A 17992-nucleotide genomic window follows, 5' to 3' on the forward strand; every position below is an offset into this window, starting at 1 on the left:
TTGTGTAACCAAGTACTTCTGTGCAAAAGGCTGCACGACGTGCGCGTTGCCGTTAAATACACAGACAGGCACGGGCATGGATTTCTGCGTGCACAGTCTTCGATTAAACTGCGTTGCTTTTAGAAGCGTCAATTCAGTTGTTGCATATAGTTTAATGTCTTTATTTCGGGATTATCAAAGTAAATTATAACTCAAACTTGAGATTTTACTGGGGCATAGCAGATTTTCACTGGGGCACGTGCCCCAGTAAAAAGGGTCTAGCAACGCACCTGCCCTGAAGCGGCTTCATAGCTGCATCCATGTTTGCACGTCTCATTTGATGTGGTAATTTCACAGAAGTTGACTCGTTCTCGCCCCCTACAGTGCAATTCGAATACATCATCCGTGCTAAAATATCAAAGTGAAAGTCATCATATCTTGCGTAGTTTAGACCGAGCTCCCAACCCAACTTTGAGAATAGATTAACGGCGATATTTTTTTTATCACCCGATAAGAGTCTCACGTTAACGCAGCATGATAATTTTTTTTTTTTTTTTTTTTTTTTTTTTTTTGTCATGGGGGCCCCGAGGAAAAACGGTTACGAACCACTGGTCTAAGTACTGTAAGAAAGTTATATTCTTTGGCCACGAAAATATAATTTTTTAGAGTTGAGATGAAATTACACTGAAAGTTCACTGTTGAACAGACTAGTTGATTGTAATATTTATTTTGCTACAGTTTTTACTGGCAGCTGATATAATTAATTGTAATTATTTATGATTAATTGTTATTATAATGTAATTATTTATATTTCCCTTTGAGCTCATTTGCTACAGTGAGAATTGATTCTTAAAGGGTTAGCATAAAAATGTAAAATCAGTTTGATAGTGACTTATGACTTAAGACTGACTGTGGTATGTGTGTTGATGTGTTTAGGTGTGTCGTACATCAATGCGCTATCTTGCTCTGATGATGTCCAGGCCTGTGCTCAAACTGAAGGAGATTAACCCTCTTCTCTTCAACTTTGTGGAGGAGCTGGTGGAGATCAGAGTAAGTATCAAAAAATCAAATAGTAAAATAATGACCTGTTCAATTTTAAAGTGTTGACTTCCTTGACTGCAACCAACAATTCAGTAATGCAACAATGACAGCCTATAGAAGTGATATTCAATAATATATAATTTAGGTTGGTAAAGATGTACAGGGCATTTGCTGAAACAGTATTAAGTAGAAAGCAATCTAAAGTAATGTTCTTTTCATTTTTGTACTTCAGAAATTACGGCAGGATATATTGCTAATGAAACCATATTTCATCACCTGTAAGGAGGCCATGGAGGCCCGACTCCTGCTGCATGTAAGTGATTAGGACACAATTTAAGTTAGGCCCTCTCCAAGATGGCACCCTTCACCCTTTCATTTCTCTTTGGAGTTTACACACTACAGTGGCTTTAGGGTGTATAAATTTGGCTCTGCTGTGAAGCCTGCATCAGTGTTAACTCGACAAAAGTGTGCATCAGGGGCACAAAAGGGATACCCTACATCCTTCATGGACACACGCCAGTATTTCATCTAGGACAGGTTGTTACAGTCATTCCTTGTACTTCACACAAACCTTTACTGTATAAAACAGTGCTGTTTTGGCAAGTATAATACTTGTGTATTACACATATTATGACAGCAGCAGTATTAATATTAAGCTTTAATATTAAGCAAATATTAGGAAACAAATCTATCACATACTGTAAACACACACACCCTCACAGTTGCAAAAACAAAGCAAGTGAGGAAAAAAAGGACTCCTAGGAAAGTGAAAATATGAAATCCCAATTTTCTAACAATACATGCAATTTCTTAGACCTGTGTAGTGATATGTACTCACATCACTGTTGTGATTTAAGACCACGTGTCCCTTAAGGTGTGCTTATGAGTACATCAGATGACCACTCCCCGTCGATTGATTAAGTTGGGTGTTGCTATGTCAGAGTTACATTATCTTATGGAAAGATAAACTGTTGCTTCTCTGAAATAATAAGGTCAAGAACCCTTATTATGCATCAAACGAGTGTGAGCAATTACATTATTACCACCTATCTAATAGCATGTAGGACCTCCTTTAGTCCACAAAACAGCGGCCTTGTGGTGAGGTATTAATTTGATGAGGTGGCCTGGAATGCTGAAGTATCTGGTACCATAATGTCAAGACCAGGGTCTAGGCCAGAGACTCAGAACTTGGTCAGTCCAAGATCCAATCAAGTTTTAGCAAACTGTTGCAGTCAAAGAGGGGCCCCACCATATACTAGGCTTGGAACGTGCTGTTCAACTGTGCTATGCTGAATGAACGATTAATCAATAATTTTGCCCTCGCATTGAGTTTTCAACAAGGCTATAAAACTTTATTTTAAATGTACCTGTTCGGCTATGATCTGGAGATTTGGTAACACTTTACAATAAGGTTCTTTAGTTAACATTAGTTAACCACATTAGTTAACAAGAACTAATAATGAACTGCACTTATACAGCATTTATTAATCTTTGTTACTGTTAGGGATGCTGGGAGATGAGGAGCCAGAGTGACACTCGAGGAGCCAGGAATAAATCAAACACTGTATTTATTAACTATAAAGCAGAAATCCATTAAACTAAACAACCACGATATAACATTAAGACGACACAAAGAGACTGAGGGACAAACAACTTATAAAGAGTGTGACTAATGACAGGTGGAGACAATAATCAGGGATAAACCAAATTATGCAGAACAACAGGGGGAGACAAAGGGAGAAACCAAAACAGAGCAGTGCAATGACAAGAAACACAAGGAGACAAGTAACATTACACCCCCCTCCCGGTAGGCGCTTCCCGTGCAAGGATTCAGACGTGATGGCCATCTTTGCCGGGAACTCAGGAAAGGCGGCCATCTTGACCAGGGATTCAGGCTTGACGGCCATCTTGGTCAGGAATTCAGGAACAGAGGCCATCTTGGCCAGGGATTCAGGCTTGACGGCTATTTTGTGAGCAGACTCTGGCATAGTGGCCATTTTGGCCGTAGACTTTGGTGTGACTGCCATCTTGGGTGCAGACTCTGGCGTGGCGGCCATCTTGTGAGCCGACTCTGGACGCTCGGGCGAGACATGACTTGGCTCGGGCGAGATGTGACTTGGCCCCGAAGGGACTGCTGTGACTTGACTTCGAGTGAACAGCTGTGAATTGACTTGACGTCGAAGGAACAGCTGTGACTTGACTTGACTTTGAGGGAACAGCTGTGACTTGACTTCGAGGGAACAGCTGTGGATTGACTTGACGTCTACGGAACAGCTGTGACTTGACTTGACTTCGAGGGAGCAGCTGTGAATTGACTTGATGTCGAAAGAACAGCTGTGACCTGACTTGACCTCGAGGGAACAGCTGTGACCTGACTTGACTTCGAGGGAACAGCTGTAACTTGACTTGACTTCGAGGGAACAGCTGTGAATTGACTTGACGTCGAAGGAAAAGCTGTGATTTGACTTGACGTTGAAGAAACAGCTGTGACTTGACTTCGAGGGAACAGCTGTGACTTGACTTTGAGGGAACAGCTGTGACTTGATTTGACGGAACAGCTGTGAGTGTGACTGGACTTGACCTTACTGGAACTGCTGCGACTTGACTTGACTTAGGAGGTGCTGCTGTGTCTTGGCCAGACCTAGGGTGTGAAATTGTGTCTTGGCTTGACTCAGGATGTGTGACTGCCGTCTAGGCAGCCGTGGCCTACTGGTTAGAGAGTCTGACTTGTAACCCAAAGGTTGCAGGTTCGAGTCTCAGGTCCAGCAGGGATTGTAGGTGGGGGGAGTGAATGTACAGCACCCTCTCCACCCTCAATACCACGACTGAGGTGAGTCCCTTGAGCAAGGCACCGATCCCCTATCTGCTCCCCGGGCGCCGCAGCAATGGCTGCCCACTGCTCCGGGTGTGTGTTCACGGTGTGTGTGTGTTCACTACTGTGTGTGTGCACTTGGATGGGTTAAATGCAGAGCACAAATTCCTAGTATGGGTCACCATACTTGGCCTCACTTCACCTCCTTTCCTTTCCTTTCCTACTTGACTCAGGATGCGAAGCTGTGTCTTTGCTTGACTCAAGATGTGAAGCTGTGTCTCTGCTAGACTCAGGATGTGAAGCTGTGTCTTTGCTTTGCTTTGGATGAGCTGGTGAAATGTGGTGTGCCTCTGGGGGCTGGATGATGACCCTGACTATCATTCTCTATTTCTTCAACCTCGAAGTTAGAGCCGTTTAAATAGAGAATGATATTGATCCATTCAATCAAAGGGAAATCGTGAACAGAGAGATCGCAACGGATGGTATCTTTATCCAGCCCCAACAGAAGGAATTTAAGATGGCGCCAGCATGTTGCTCGGCAAGCCGTCGCATTCCTGGCTTTTTTACTATTTGTTTTATTATGCTAGTTTTGTCCATGTTTTTGAACTCTGATTTATCCGTGCTGCGGTATGAGCGCTCAACACTTCTGGATATTCAAGCCTCAGTAAACTGTATGGACTATCAGTATGGTTCGGGTGGCTATAACTTTCCTAAACATCTGATGTCCATAGCGCCGGAGTTATCTCATCTGCACTGTGACTCACTCTTTAAGAAAAAGCGACACAGAAGACAAGGAAAGTGCGGCAGACGACTAGCGAGGAATGCGAGGAATGTACGCGAAGTCCGAGCAAACTATCAACTCCTTTGGACGTGGCTCCTACCTGTATATCCTGTGCAACCAGTGCCAGTAGTTTGGACTTTGCGGTGGAGTACGCACAGCCGGAGTGTTCGGCCGGATTGCTGTCTTCTAAAGGAGCTGAAATTCTACAACGGTACATTCGCAGTCCTGGGATCTCGTCGCGGTTAAAGCCGCACTGAACTAAACGTCAGGTCAGTGGGAAATAAAACGTTTATTCTTCAAGATTTTACTGCGTCTCAGAATCTGGATTTTCTGTTTTTAACTGAGACATGGCTGGAGTCGGCGGACACTTGCGTTCTCTCTGAACTGTTGCCAGTGAACTACAATGTTTTAAATACCCATAGATCTACGGGTCGAGGCGGGGGTGTATCAACACTTTTTAAGGACAAATTTAAATGTAGTCTTCTTTCAGTGGAGAATTACACGAGTTTTGAACTGCAGCTGTTTAAATTGGAACTGTCCATTACTGTTTTTTGTGCTCTAATTTATCGTCCTCACAAATATGACAAGGATTTCATTCAAGAACTTTCAGACTTTCTTTCTTTGGTTGCGTTAATCACTGACAATCTTTTAATCATCGGGAACTTTAACATCCATGTATGCTGCCCATCGAAACCATAAGTAAAGCAGTTTGTTGATCTTGTGGACTCTTTTAACTTAACTCAATCTGTATATGATGCTACCCATAGACATGGTCATACCCTTGATTTAATTTTATCTATGGGCCTGTCCATTAGTGATGTGAACATAGTGGACAACTGTATATCTGACCATAGTTCTGTTATGTTTAATATTGAATTGCCAGCTGCTATTTGGAAGACTGAATCTGTGGACTGTTACGTCCGTCCTTTAAATGAGACCACAGTAAAGTGTTTTGCAGAGGCTCATGAGACAGGCCCAGGGCCTGCTATCATTGAGGCTGCTGGATCCCCTCTAGATGTAGAGGAACTAACTGCTGTTTTTAATTCTGTTTGTTTGGACATTTTGAATGACGTTGCTCCACTTATACTTAAAAGGGCTAAATTTCAATCTCAGCCATGGTTTAATGACGAAACTTATGATCTCAGACGGGTCTGTAGGAAAGCTGAACGCAGATGGAGAAAAGACAGACTACAAATCTCTTATTAGATGCTAAAAGATGCTCTTAAAACTTATCAGCATGCAGTCAAAGTGGCAAGAACTAAATATTATTCAGATTTAATTAATAGAACGGCCCACTGTCCTAAAGCTCTGTTTGGCCTAATAAACTTTGTGCTAAACCCAGCTATAACTTCTTTTTCAGATTCCATTTCGCTTACCTCTGAGGATTTCTTGAACTTTTTTGTGAGAAAAATTGACAATATTGTCTCCTCCAATGTTGTTCTTGAACCTCTTGTGCTACCTTCATGTACATTTCACTGTTTTGATCAGGTTTCCCTTCCAGTCCTAGCAGACTTAGTGAAGCACATGAAACCATCATCTTCCTTACTGGATCCTGTCCCACCACAGTTTTAAAAAAAATTGTTTGACATTATGGGCACTAGTATACTGGCTATTGTGAACAGTTCCTTAAATCAAGGATGTGTTCCATCTTCTTTTAAGCAAGCTGTAGTTTCTCCTCTAATTAAAAAACCTGGCCTGAAGCTTCAGAGTTGAATAATTTCCGTCCTATCTCTAAACTTTCATTTCTATCTAAAGTGCTAGAGAAGGTAGTCTTGACTCAAATTTTTGACCCTTTTTTGCAGGAGAATGATCTCCTGGACAAATTCCAGTCGGGGTTTAAAGTGGGTCATTGTACTGAGACCGTTCTCTTAAAAGTGTAAACTGATTTATTGATAGCGGCGGATTCTGGTTTGGCTGCAGTTCTAATTATGTTAGCTCTCAGTGCCGCATTTGACACTGTAGATCATTTGATTCTTATAAAACGGTTGGAGGGTGAGGTAGGATTTGGGGGTACTGCCCTGAAATTATTTCAGTCCTTTATCAAGGACAGAAAATTTTCTGTTAATTAGGCAAACGTTTCATCCTCGATCGTCCCCTTAAAACATGGCTAGCCTCAGGGCTCAACTTTGAGTCCTATACTTTTTTCTCTATATAGGTGTCCGTTGGGGTTTATTTGCCGGCACCACAACATCTTTTATCACATGTACGCAGATGAAACCCAGATTTATCTTCCGCTGAAGGTTGGGAATGAGCAGTCTCTACAGTCCCTCCTGCAATGTCTAAATGAGGTTAAAGGTTGGCTTTCTAATAACTTTCTGCAGCTTAATGAAAAAAAATCTGAGATATTTGGCCCTTCTAAGGCTAAAGAGAAGATAGCCAACCCTCTTGCACCCTTAAAAATGACAGTGAAAGACAGCGTGAGAAATCTTGGTGTCATAATAGATTCATCTCTCAGTTTTGATAAACAGATAAATTCAGTGGTGAGAAGTAGTTTTTATCAGCTCAGAATTATTTCTAAACTAAAACCTTTTCTGAGTTGTAAAGATCTGGAGATTGTCATCTCATGCTTTTATTTCCTCGCGACTAGACTATTGCAACTCTCTTTATGTAGGGATCGGTCAATGGCAACTATCTCGATTGCAGCTTGTGCAGAACAAACTGACCAGAACAAAAAAAAGGGAACACATTACTCCAGTGTTATCGTCTCTCCACTGGCTACCAGTAAGGTTTAGGATTGATTTTAAGATTTTATTATGGGTTTTTAAAGCACTACACAACTTGGCACGAAATTATATTAGCGATCACTTAGTTTCTTACATACCAGCTAGATCACTTAGATCAGGAAACCAGTCATTGCTGACTGCTCCTCAGTCAAACATGAAGTCAAAAGGTGACCACGTCTTGTCGGTAATAGGTCCACAACTATGGAACGGTCTCCCCCTGTATATTCGGCAGGCGCCATCTATAGAGATTTTTAAGTCTCAGTTAAAGACACACCTCTTTAGTTTGGCCTTTGAAGTAGAGACAGTTTGATTCTGGGAACCTTTTAAAATGTTGTTTTACTTGTATGTGTACTTTTATTTTATTTTTTTAATTTTGTGAAGCACTTTGGGCAACAACGTTTCATTTAAATGTGCTATATAAATAACTGAAGTTGAAGTTGAACAGAAACACAATGCTGAGAGAGGCGTCGGGCCAGCTCACCTGATGGTACAGCTCAATAAAATCCGCCACATGACCGCCCTGCCGCATTCTCCACAGCCTCTCCTCAGCCGTCATAGACCCATTAAATGGTTTGTTTCATGTTGGTAGGCCTAGAATAGACTAGAAGAACTTTCGTACAAAAAGCAATGTTCATTTATGTAAAGAATTTTTGGACTTGGTTGTTTAACTATCCCTATAAGAGTTTCTGACCAGCTAGACAAGGTCAAGTCATCTTTGTTTCTATAGTGCCTTATATAATACAGATTGAATCAAAGCAACTTCCCAGAGATAAACAGAAAGAGCAGAAGTAATTATGGAAACTCAGCTATGGAGGCAGATTCTAAAACACAGAAATCTCTTTATTCAGCTCAAGTTAGTTCAGATCAATAATGATGTGAAGTAAATTAATCAGCGCTAGGCAGTTCTACATTAGGCAGCATGTTCTTCAGCTTGAGTCAGTTCAATGTTGATTCAATTGAGATCATTATCAGTATTAATGTTGCAAGATATGATTCAGCTGTAAAGCAGCTATACAGGAAACAATAGACAGATATTTACAGTGGCATGCGAAAGTTTGGGAACCCCTTTGCAGAATCTGTGAAAATGTAAATAATTTTTAAAAAATAAAGACATAAATTGCATTACAATTACATAAAAGATGTTTACATGTAGTCCACAAGACAAAAAAATAGCTGAATTATTATTGATAACAGTTCATATGAAGCAGCAATTACTGTGAACTTTCTAAGATGTACATGCATAACCCACACGCATGTAAATAATGAAAGCTCATATATTAAACCTGCATCCCATATATTTATCTAATTGGTAACACTTTATTTCGATGGTCCATCTGTTGACACTCTACTAGTTATCAGTATTCATTTAGTAGCATGTCAACAGTGCATCAGTTGACATTCAACAACATTGTTTCAACAGACAAGCAACATACTGTCATATGTAGCCTGATGTTTCTTGTCTTTTGCCTTTGTGTTTGCAGTATTCTGATTTGGTTTCTCCCTCTGTCTTCCCCCGTCTGTTTGTAATCATTTGGTTTAGTCCTTGTTTAGTCGTTATCTGTATCACCTGTGTGTCTTGATTAGTTTGCTTTATAAGTCTGTCTTTGAGTTGAAGTCTTTGTCGGTCATTTAATGTTATGAATTATGTTACCCCGTGTGTGGATGTCTCCTGCCTTTCTAAAGAATTATATTAAAGTGATTTATCATTGGATTTACGTCTCCCGTCTCATCAACCAGCGCTACACCGTGACAGAATGACCGCCCCAAAAGTAAGTGCTGAGGAACGGCTGTGGAGTTTGCGGCAGGGCGGTCGGGAGTTGGAGAGGTATGTGGCTGAATTTACCGAGCTGTATCATCTGTTGAGCTGGCCCGACGCATCAATCAGCGTGGTATTTCTGTTGGGGCTGGACAAGGACATTATCCGTAGTGATCTGTCCGTTCACGATCTTTCGTTCTTGGATTTTGTCAATGTTATTCTTTGTTTGAATGGCTCTAGTTTTGAGCTAACCCAAATAGATCCTTGTCCAGTCCCCTCAGATGCACGTTGCGTCGCGCCAGCTCAGCCAAAGCCAGTGTTCGCCGCATGCCTCGACAACGGCTCAGACCACCTGCCACGCCCCGAACGTCCTGTCACTCTACAAAGCTCCGTGGCCTTCCTCAGCATTGTTCCGCTGACTGCTGCCACGCCAGCTCACAAGATGGCTGCCATGCCGGAATCTGCACGCAAGATGGCTGCCACGCATGAGATGGCTGCCACGCATGAGTCTGTACGCAAGATGGCCACCAAGCCTGAATCCCCGGCCAAGATGGCCGCCGTTCCAGAGTTCCCGGCCAAGATGGCCGCTGTTCCTGAACCCTCGGCCAAGATGGCCGCCAAACCTGAGTTCCCGGCCAAGATGGCCGATGTTCCTGAGTTCCCGGCCAAGATGGCCGCTGTTCCTGAATTCCCGGCCAAGAGGGCCGCTGTTCCTGATTTCCCGGCCAAGATGGCCGCTGTTCCTGATTTCCCGGCCAGGATGGCCGATGTTCCTGATCTTCCTGTCAAGATGGCCACAGTTCCTGATTTCCCGGTCAAGATGGCCACAGTTCCTGATTTCCCAGCCAAGAGGGCCGCTGTTCCTGATTTCCCGGCCAAGATGGCCGCTGTTCCTGATTTCCCGGCCAGGATGGCTGATGTTCCTGATCTTCCTGTCAAGATGGCCACAGTTCCTGATTTCCCGGTCAAGATGGCCACAGTTCCTGATTTCCCGGCCGAGATGGCCATAGTTCCTGATTTCCCGGCCGAGATGGCCACAGTTCCTGATATTCCTGTCAAGATGGCCGCTGTTCCTGATTTCCTGGCCGAGATGGCCATAATTCCTGATTTCCCGGCCGAGATGGCCGCAGTTCCTGATTTCCCGGTCAAGATGACCGCCGTTCCTGAGTTCCTGGCCAAGATAGCCACCAAACCTGAGCCCCCGGCCAAGATGGCCACCAAGCCCAAGTCTGCATCCAAGATGGCGACTGCCAAGTCAAAGTCTCCGCTGGTTCCGCCCAGCCTTCCAGAGTCTCCGCTGGTTCCGCCCAGCCCTCCAGAGTCTCCGCTGGTTCCGCCCAGCCCTCCAGTGACTGCGCCGCCCAAGCGCCCTTCAGTGACTGCGCCGCCCGAGCGCCCTTCAGTGACTGCGTCGCCCGAGCGCCCTCCAGTGACTGCGCCGCCAGAGCGCCTTCCAGTGAATACGCCGCCAGAGCGCCCTCCAGTGACTGCGCCGCCAGAGCGCCCTCCAGTGACCGCTTGCCCAGAGCTAGCTCCTTCAGTGTCTCCGCTGGAGACACCCAGCCCTCCTGAATCTCCGCTGGGGTCGTCCAGCCGTCCAGAGCCCGCTCCTCAAGAGCGCCGTCCAGAGCCCGCTCCTCAAGAGCGCCGTCAAGAGCCCGCTCCTCCAGAGCGCCGTCCAGAGCCTCAGCTTATCCCGGCCAGCCTTCCAGAGCCTCCCCCCTATGAACTGCTGAATTTCCCAAAGAAAATTTTTTTGGGGGGGGGGGCTATATACCCCGAGTCCACGTGGCCTGGCCGGGGCTGCCCAGCCATGGCTCATTGAACTGTCTGCACGGCCTCCTGACCCGCCATGGCCACTCGAACTGTCTGCCCGGCCGTGGCCTCCTGATCCGCCATGGCCACCTGAACTGCCTGTCTGGCCGTGGCCGCCTGACCCGCCATGGCCACTCGAACTGCCTGTCCGGCCGTGGCCGCCTGACCCGCCATGGCCACTCGAACTGCCTGTGGCTCCAGCCATCCCAGCCATGGCTCATTGAACTGTCTGCACGGCCTCCTGACCCGCCATGGCCACTCGAACTGTCTGCCCGGCCGTGGCCTCCTGATCCGCCATGGCCACCTGAACTGCCTGTCTGGCCGTGGCCGCCTGACCCGCCATGGCCACTCGAACTGCCTGTCCTGCCATGGCCGCCTGACCCGCCATGGCTTCCTGTTCTGCCCTGGAGGCCTTCCCAACCCAGCAAGATCCTGCCCTGTAACGGCCTCCAGGGCGCCGGCCCCCCCTCCCCGGTGTTTCCATTACGGCGCGAGACCGTGATGTTAATGTTATGAATTACGTTACCCCGTGTGTGGATGTCTCCTGCCTTTCTAAATAATTATATTAAAGTGATTTATCATTGGATTTACGTCTCCCGTCTCATCAATATACAAATATATTTTAGGACTATCCAATTAAAGTGAAAAACAGTTGATAACAGTAGAAAGTCTATAAGCTATCAACAGAACACATACAAGCATGCATTAATTGTATGCAATATATTTGCAGTTTAAAATGAGAAGTCAATACCAGACAATGAAAATTACAATAGAACAAACACTACAGGCAGGATATTGGAGAAAGTTGTTTTATTAACAATATATTTACACAAACCCACTGTTTGCTAGTGTATCCGATCTGAACAGTCTGATTATGTGTGGCAAGTTTGACATCAATTAACAAATATTTATATATAAAACCAACGTGATCTCATGATAATTCGTATTTATTTTACGTAAAATGTGGTTCTACAAAATGTACATTTACTTACGTTTTTCCAGACACTAATGCTGCCTTCATGTGATATGGGAAAGATGATGCTTTCCACTTGTGAAGTGGAAATTACCAGTGTGTCCTGTTCAGGTGCTTTTGTTATCGTAGTGAAGAGAAACATGGCGGACTCGGAATTTGTCCTCACATGCTATTTGGGTAAAAGTTTTAAAACGGTTATAAACTCCCTAATGCATCTGCTACAGGAAGAAGAGGATGCATCAAAACGCAAACGATTCATGATAGGCTGTATATCTTATTGATCATGAATAGTATAGTTTTTTTTTTTTTAAAGACAATACTAACTAATGGTTCTGTTTTAGCTAGCCTATATAAGTTTTTATATAAGCCTATATAAGTATATATATTTTATATAGCCTATATAAGTTTTTTTAACTTTTAACATCATGCAATGTTTACCATTCAGTATAGTTCCGTTGTTGTCCGCCATGTTGAAAGGTCAAAGTTTATCCCATCTCGGCAACTCGGGTATCATAAAAAATTTCGAGCTTTCCAGTGGAAATTACAACGTGAGTGGGTGTTCATGTGCAATTTTGATGTCGGATTTTAGTATTTACCATAATTACGATAGCACATGAAGGCAGCATAAAACATACAATACTGACGTATTTACAGCATCTAAACATACAAATACATACGTATTTTTTTAGCATTTTAACGTACAATACTACCATATTGACGACACCTAAAAACAAATCCTTATGAATACTGAAATCGCAGCACTAATTTAATTATTATTGCTGTTTTTAGTTGTCATACAAATTGCCTTGTGTATTCAACTGCATTATTAAATAATTTAATAGTTTACTTAATATAAAATTATAACATTAACTTACACTCTGTTCTGTGATTTCGGTTACCAGCTCGTTTCCAAGAACAGGTCTACAAAATGTTTAACAAGACTACACTTTAAACCATTAAAATAAATGACATTTCTGCAATCGTTTAACCATTCATGTAATATTAATTAACTTTGTTTGCTGTGGTGGGAGTCGTGGGACACAACAGGCATTTTCTCTGACATGCTGTGACTAACACTAGAACCATAAAATACACCGAACACGCATCTTAATTACAAAATTAAACGATTTGATTTGGGCGAGGACCAGACCCAAATTCAAGCCTTTATCTGACGATCTTCATTTCCATCCCAAGCAGCGAGTCTAGCAGCAACAGCCATAAAACCGCGCTCAAATGCATTTTACAATTTCAAATACAGACGCACTAGGAAACTACAGGTTTTACGGCAGGAAAACCGAACGCTCATTGGCTCTTGCCAGCATTCGCTACAGATTACGACATGCCGTGTTTCTGGTGAGATGTGTTTGAACAATGCGTGGGTGCCTAGATGGAGAGGATCAGGATAATAATCTGGATCATATTTTCAGCCATCAACAACTTAAATCCTGCTCTGCACCTCAAAGAAACCTACTGTATTCCGTCAGAGATGACTGCGGCTGCAAACGCATTGTCATTTGGATTACTTTTTGGTACAGCTGTTGACATTTTTGTTTATGAATAAATTATTGCGATTGCACGTCGTTTCCGTCTTTCATGTTTTTTTTTTATTACTGTACAGAGAGATATGGTTAAGTTTCGAGGTAGGAGTGTGACTAGCGACTATAAAAATATTTTTGTTTTATTATCAAAATGAGAATTTTCCTGCATATTTTGGTCAGTTACGTTTATCCTTTTATATTCGCTATTAAATGGGTAAGTTATATAAAACAAACAAACAGCACCATGTCACCTCAGGAGTAAAGTAACTTCTGTTTGTTTGTTTTATATATAAATATTTGTTAATTGATGTCAAACTTGCCACACATAATCAGACTGTTCAGATCGGATACACTAGCAAACAGTGGGTTTGTGTAAATATATTGTTAATAAAACAACTTTCTCCAATATCCTGCCTGTAGTGTTTGTTCTATTGTATTTTCATTGTCTGGTATTGACTTCTCATTTTAAACTGCAAATATATTGCATACAATTAATGCATGCTTGTATGTGTTCTGTTGATAGCTTATAGACTTTCTACTGTTATCAACTGTTTTTCACTTTAATTGGATAGTCCTAAAATATATCTACAAATGCTTAGTTGAGAATGCCTACTAATAGTCTGCTGAATGTAAACTTTAGATTAGTTGACACACAACAGATGCACAACTAATGTTTAGTTAACTATCAACAGATAAACTAGTGATTTTGATAAAAATTAGATGGTTAAGTAATTATTCATTTGAGGCTCTTAAGTAAGGATGATATAATATGCTGTTGATCATATGTTGACGTGACTGTAGACTATCAACTGACAGATTCATTTTAATAAGTTGGTAGACAATTTAGAAGATGGTAACACAATCTACAGAAAGTTAGCTGACTATTAGTTAATAACATGTTGCAAAAGGCATACTGACAGTCAACATGCACTTTTTGTAAAATCTATAAATTAGAAACTAACATGCACTTTATAATCTACAGGCAGTTAGCTGAATGTATGTTGCTTGTCTGTTGAAACAATGTTGTTGAATGTCAACTGATGCACTGTTGACATGCTACTAAATGAATACTGATAGCTAGTAGAGTGTCAACGGATGGACCTTCAAAATAAAGTGTTACCTTGTCGGCTACTTTCTGTATTACTTGACTTAGGCAAAATGCAATTGAGGATTTTTTTTTTTAAATCGAGTACTCAAATTGAATCAAGGAATCGTGACAGCCTGTAAACAGTGATAATGCTACCAGGGAGCAGAAACCACTCTTTGTCTGGAAGCACCCAAAAAAACAGATGTCCAGTTTTCTCCTGACATAAATTTCAATCATATAAACAGAAAAGGCAGATTTACATGATCCTGTAGGTCACAGGATCCGTCCAGCGTGACTCTCGTGACCTTTTCGAACATCTCGTCTCCCTCCTCTGACATTCCTAAACGCACCCCGTCTCTCCATTGAGAGCACGCAAAGACAAGCTTTAAAGAGACAATCAACTTATTAGTATTGCTATTAGAGCAACAGTATCATATGCTTTCTTTGATATGCCTGATATGTTTTATGTGATGGTTGGAGTTTGATCTATGCATTATATGCCTTTGGGAAAGGAAGTCATCAAAATGTATTAGCATGCAAGCAGTATAGCCTTGTTTGATATGTAATGAATTGTCTGGATGAATGCTACACAGCAAAATGAACGATAAGTTGATATTGTGTATATTTTATGCATTGCAACAGTTTATTGAGGTTAATAACGAACGTGCAGAGATTTTATTATCTTCAGTTGAACCAGCTGTTTGGGACTCCTGTCCTGTGGGTGTCGCTGTTTCGCTGTTTCCCTGCTTCCAGTCTGCCTTGCTGCAGAGTGGTCTGTTTGTTTGTAGCTCTCTGCAGCTTCGTTTTTCTACTGGATTTTCTACTGGATTCTCTATCTTATTGTTAATTCTGCCATTTTAAATTGATAGATATAGCTTAACTTAATTTCTGGTCTTATCCATCAAACTAATCTGACTAATTTGATTGTTCGCCTTACTCTATAATCACGAGTGCAGCGCGTTAGCATTCCATAGCCGGTTAATTTGCCGCTCGCACTCCATTCACGCTTTTAACTCTTGTTTACTATTTGTAGCATTGCGCTGGCAGGTTAACTTGCCATCTGCGTTCCATTCACGTTTTTATTTTTTTTCTCGTGTTTAATATCGTTAGTACTCTTTTAGCCGGTTCCGTTACGTTTTTTCTCCCCCTGATCTGTTCTACAGGAACTCTAACAACATTGGTAAGTTGAAATCATTAGTAATGGCTTCTTCTCCTACAATTGTAGTCTGCACTGCTTGCCACATGTATAGCTTATCTATCTCTGTCAGCAGTGAGCCTTATACATGTGATAAATGCAGGAATATAGTCAGGCTGACAGAGAAGATTTCAGAACTAGAGTCACGCATTCAAACTTTAATGGAGGATAGTAAGAATGTGAGGGCCTTAGATACGGTTTTGGATGTGACTAGCTCAGAAAGCCCTGTACATTGTTCGGTTCCGGTAACAACGCCCATGCAGCAGGGCAATTGGGTGACTGTGAGGCGGCATAGTCGCGGGTCAAAACACCGCTCTTCCGTTCCGATCAGAACATCAAACAGGTTCTCCCCACTCAGTGAAGCACCCACTGAGAAACCTGATGAAAGTGCTCTAGTAATTGGCGATTCTATTGTACGGAACGTGAAAATAGAGACACCAGCCACCATAGTCCAATGTTTACCGGGAGCCAGAGCGCCTGACATCTTGGCAAATTTAAAAGTGCTGGCTAATGCTAAACGTAAATTCAGTAAGATTGTTATTCACGTCGGCGCTAATGATGTTCGACTTCGCCAGTCGGAGATCACAAAAAATAATGTTAAAGAGGTGTGTGAACTTGCAAGTATGATGTCAGACACTGTAATATGCTCTGGTCCCCTCCCGGCTTACCGTGGTGACGAGATTCATAGTAGACTGTGGTCACTCCATGGCTGAATGTCAAAGTGGTGCCCGCGAAATAACATAGGTTTCATAGACAATTGGACAAGCTTTTGGGGCAGACCTGACCTGTTGAAAAGAGATGGTCTTCATCCCTCCGGATGTGGAGCATCTCTTCTATCTAGAAATATGGCACATAGTCTTAGAGTTTGCACTTGACTAACTGGGGCCCAGGTCAGGAAGCAGACAGACTGGCTAAACCGACCGTCTGCTAGCCGCCTCACGTCACAGAAATCAGTTATTTCTCAGCACATAGAGACCCTTTCACCTAGATATCACACTATAGAGACTGTGTCTGTTCCCCGAGCAAAAAAATACAAAAAACGCCTGAATCAAATCAAGACTAACAATTCAATTGATGTTCAACAAATAAAAAATATATGTAATACAGAGAAACAATTGATAAAGCTTGGCTTATTGAATATCAGGTCCCTTTCTACGAAAGCACTTTTTGTAAATGATATGATCACTGATCATAACCTAGATGTGCTCTGTTTGACAGAAACCTGGCTAAAACCAGACGATTACATTATTTTAAACGAGTCCACCCCCCAAGATTACTGTTATAAACATGAACCGCGTCTAAAAGGTAAAGGAGGAGGTGTTTCTACTATTTATAGCAGTATTCTCAATGTCACTCAGAGAACGGGCTTCAATTATAACTCGTTTGAAGTTATGGTGCTTCATATAGCATTATCCAGAGAAACAAGTACTAATGATAAATCCCCTGTGACGTTTGTGCTAGCTACTGTATACAGGCCACCAGGGCACCATACAGACTTTATTAAAGAATTTGCTGATTTTCTATCCGAATTAGTGCTGGCCGCAGATAAAGTCTTAATAGTGGGTGATTTTAACATCCATGTTGATAATGAAAAAGATGCATTAGGAACAGCATTTATATATATTTTGAACTCTATTGGGGTTAGACAACACGTGTCAGGTCCTACTCATTGCCGAAATCATACTCTAGATTTAATACTGTCACATTGAATTGATGTTAATGGCGTTGAAATTCTGCAGCAAAGCGATGATATCTCAGATCATTATCTAGTCTCTTGTATAATCCAGATAGCTAAAACTGTTAATTCAATTCCTTGCTACAAATACGGTAGAACCATCACTTCTACTACAAAAGACTGCTTTGTAAGTAATCTTCCTGACTTATCTGAATTCCTCAGCATATCCAATAGCTCAGAAAAACTTGATGATGTAATAGAAACTATGGACTCTCTCTTTTCTAGCACTTTAGATACAGTTGCTCCAGTGCGCCTAAAAAAGATTAAGAAAAACAGTGTAACACCGTGGTATAACGATCATACCCGCGCCCTAAAGAGAAAAGCACGAAAAATGGAACGCAGCTGGAGGAAAACAAAACTAGAGGTTTTTCGTACTGCTTGGCGTGAATGTAATTTATCTTATAGGAAAGCATTAAAAACTGCCAGATCGGATTACTTTTCATCTCTCTTAGAAGAAAACAAACATAACCCTAGGTATTTGTTCAATACTGTGGTTAAATTAACTAAAAATATAGCAGTAACAGGTTTAGACATTTCCCAAAAGCACAGCAGTAATG

At 42.1% G+C, this 17992-nt stretch overlaps 1 protein-coding gene across 1 annotated transcript in view; it reads left to right on the plus strand.

Annotated features, from left to right (window-relative positions):
• The first annotated feature begins 880 nt into the window (after nucleotides 1-880).
• Nucleotides 881-17992, plus strand: part of LOC141345750 (differentially expressed in FDCP 8 homolog) — a 61755-nt gene continuing 44643 nt past the window's right edge. Inside the window, exons 1-2 of the mRNA XM_073850644.1 lie at nucleotides 881-1029; nucleotides 1253-1333. Of these exons, the coding sequence (XP_073706745.1) occupies nucleotides 931-1029; nucleotides 1253-1333 (180 nt within the window). The 5' untranslated portion in view covers nucleotides 881-930. The remainder of the gene's footprint in view (nucleotides 1030-1252; nucleotides 1334-17992) is intronic.

This window comes from Garra rufa, chromosome 11 (assembly GCF_049309525.1).
Source record: "Garra rufa chromosome 11, GarRuf1.0, whole genome shotgun sequence".
NCBI classification, from domain to species: domain Eukaryota; kingdom Metazoa; phylum Chordata; class Actinopteri; order Cypriniformes; family Cyprinidae; genus Garra; species Garra rufa.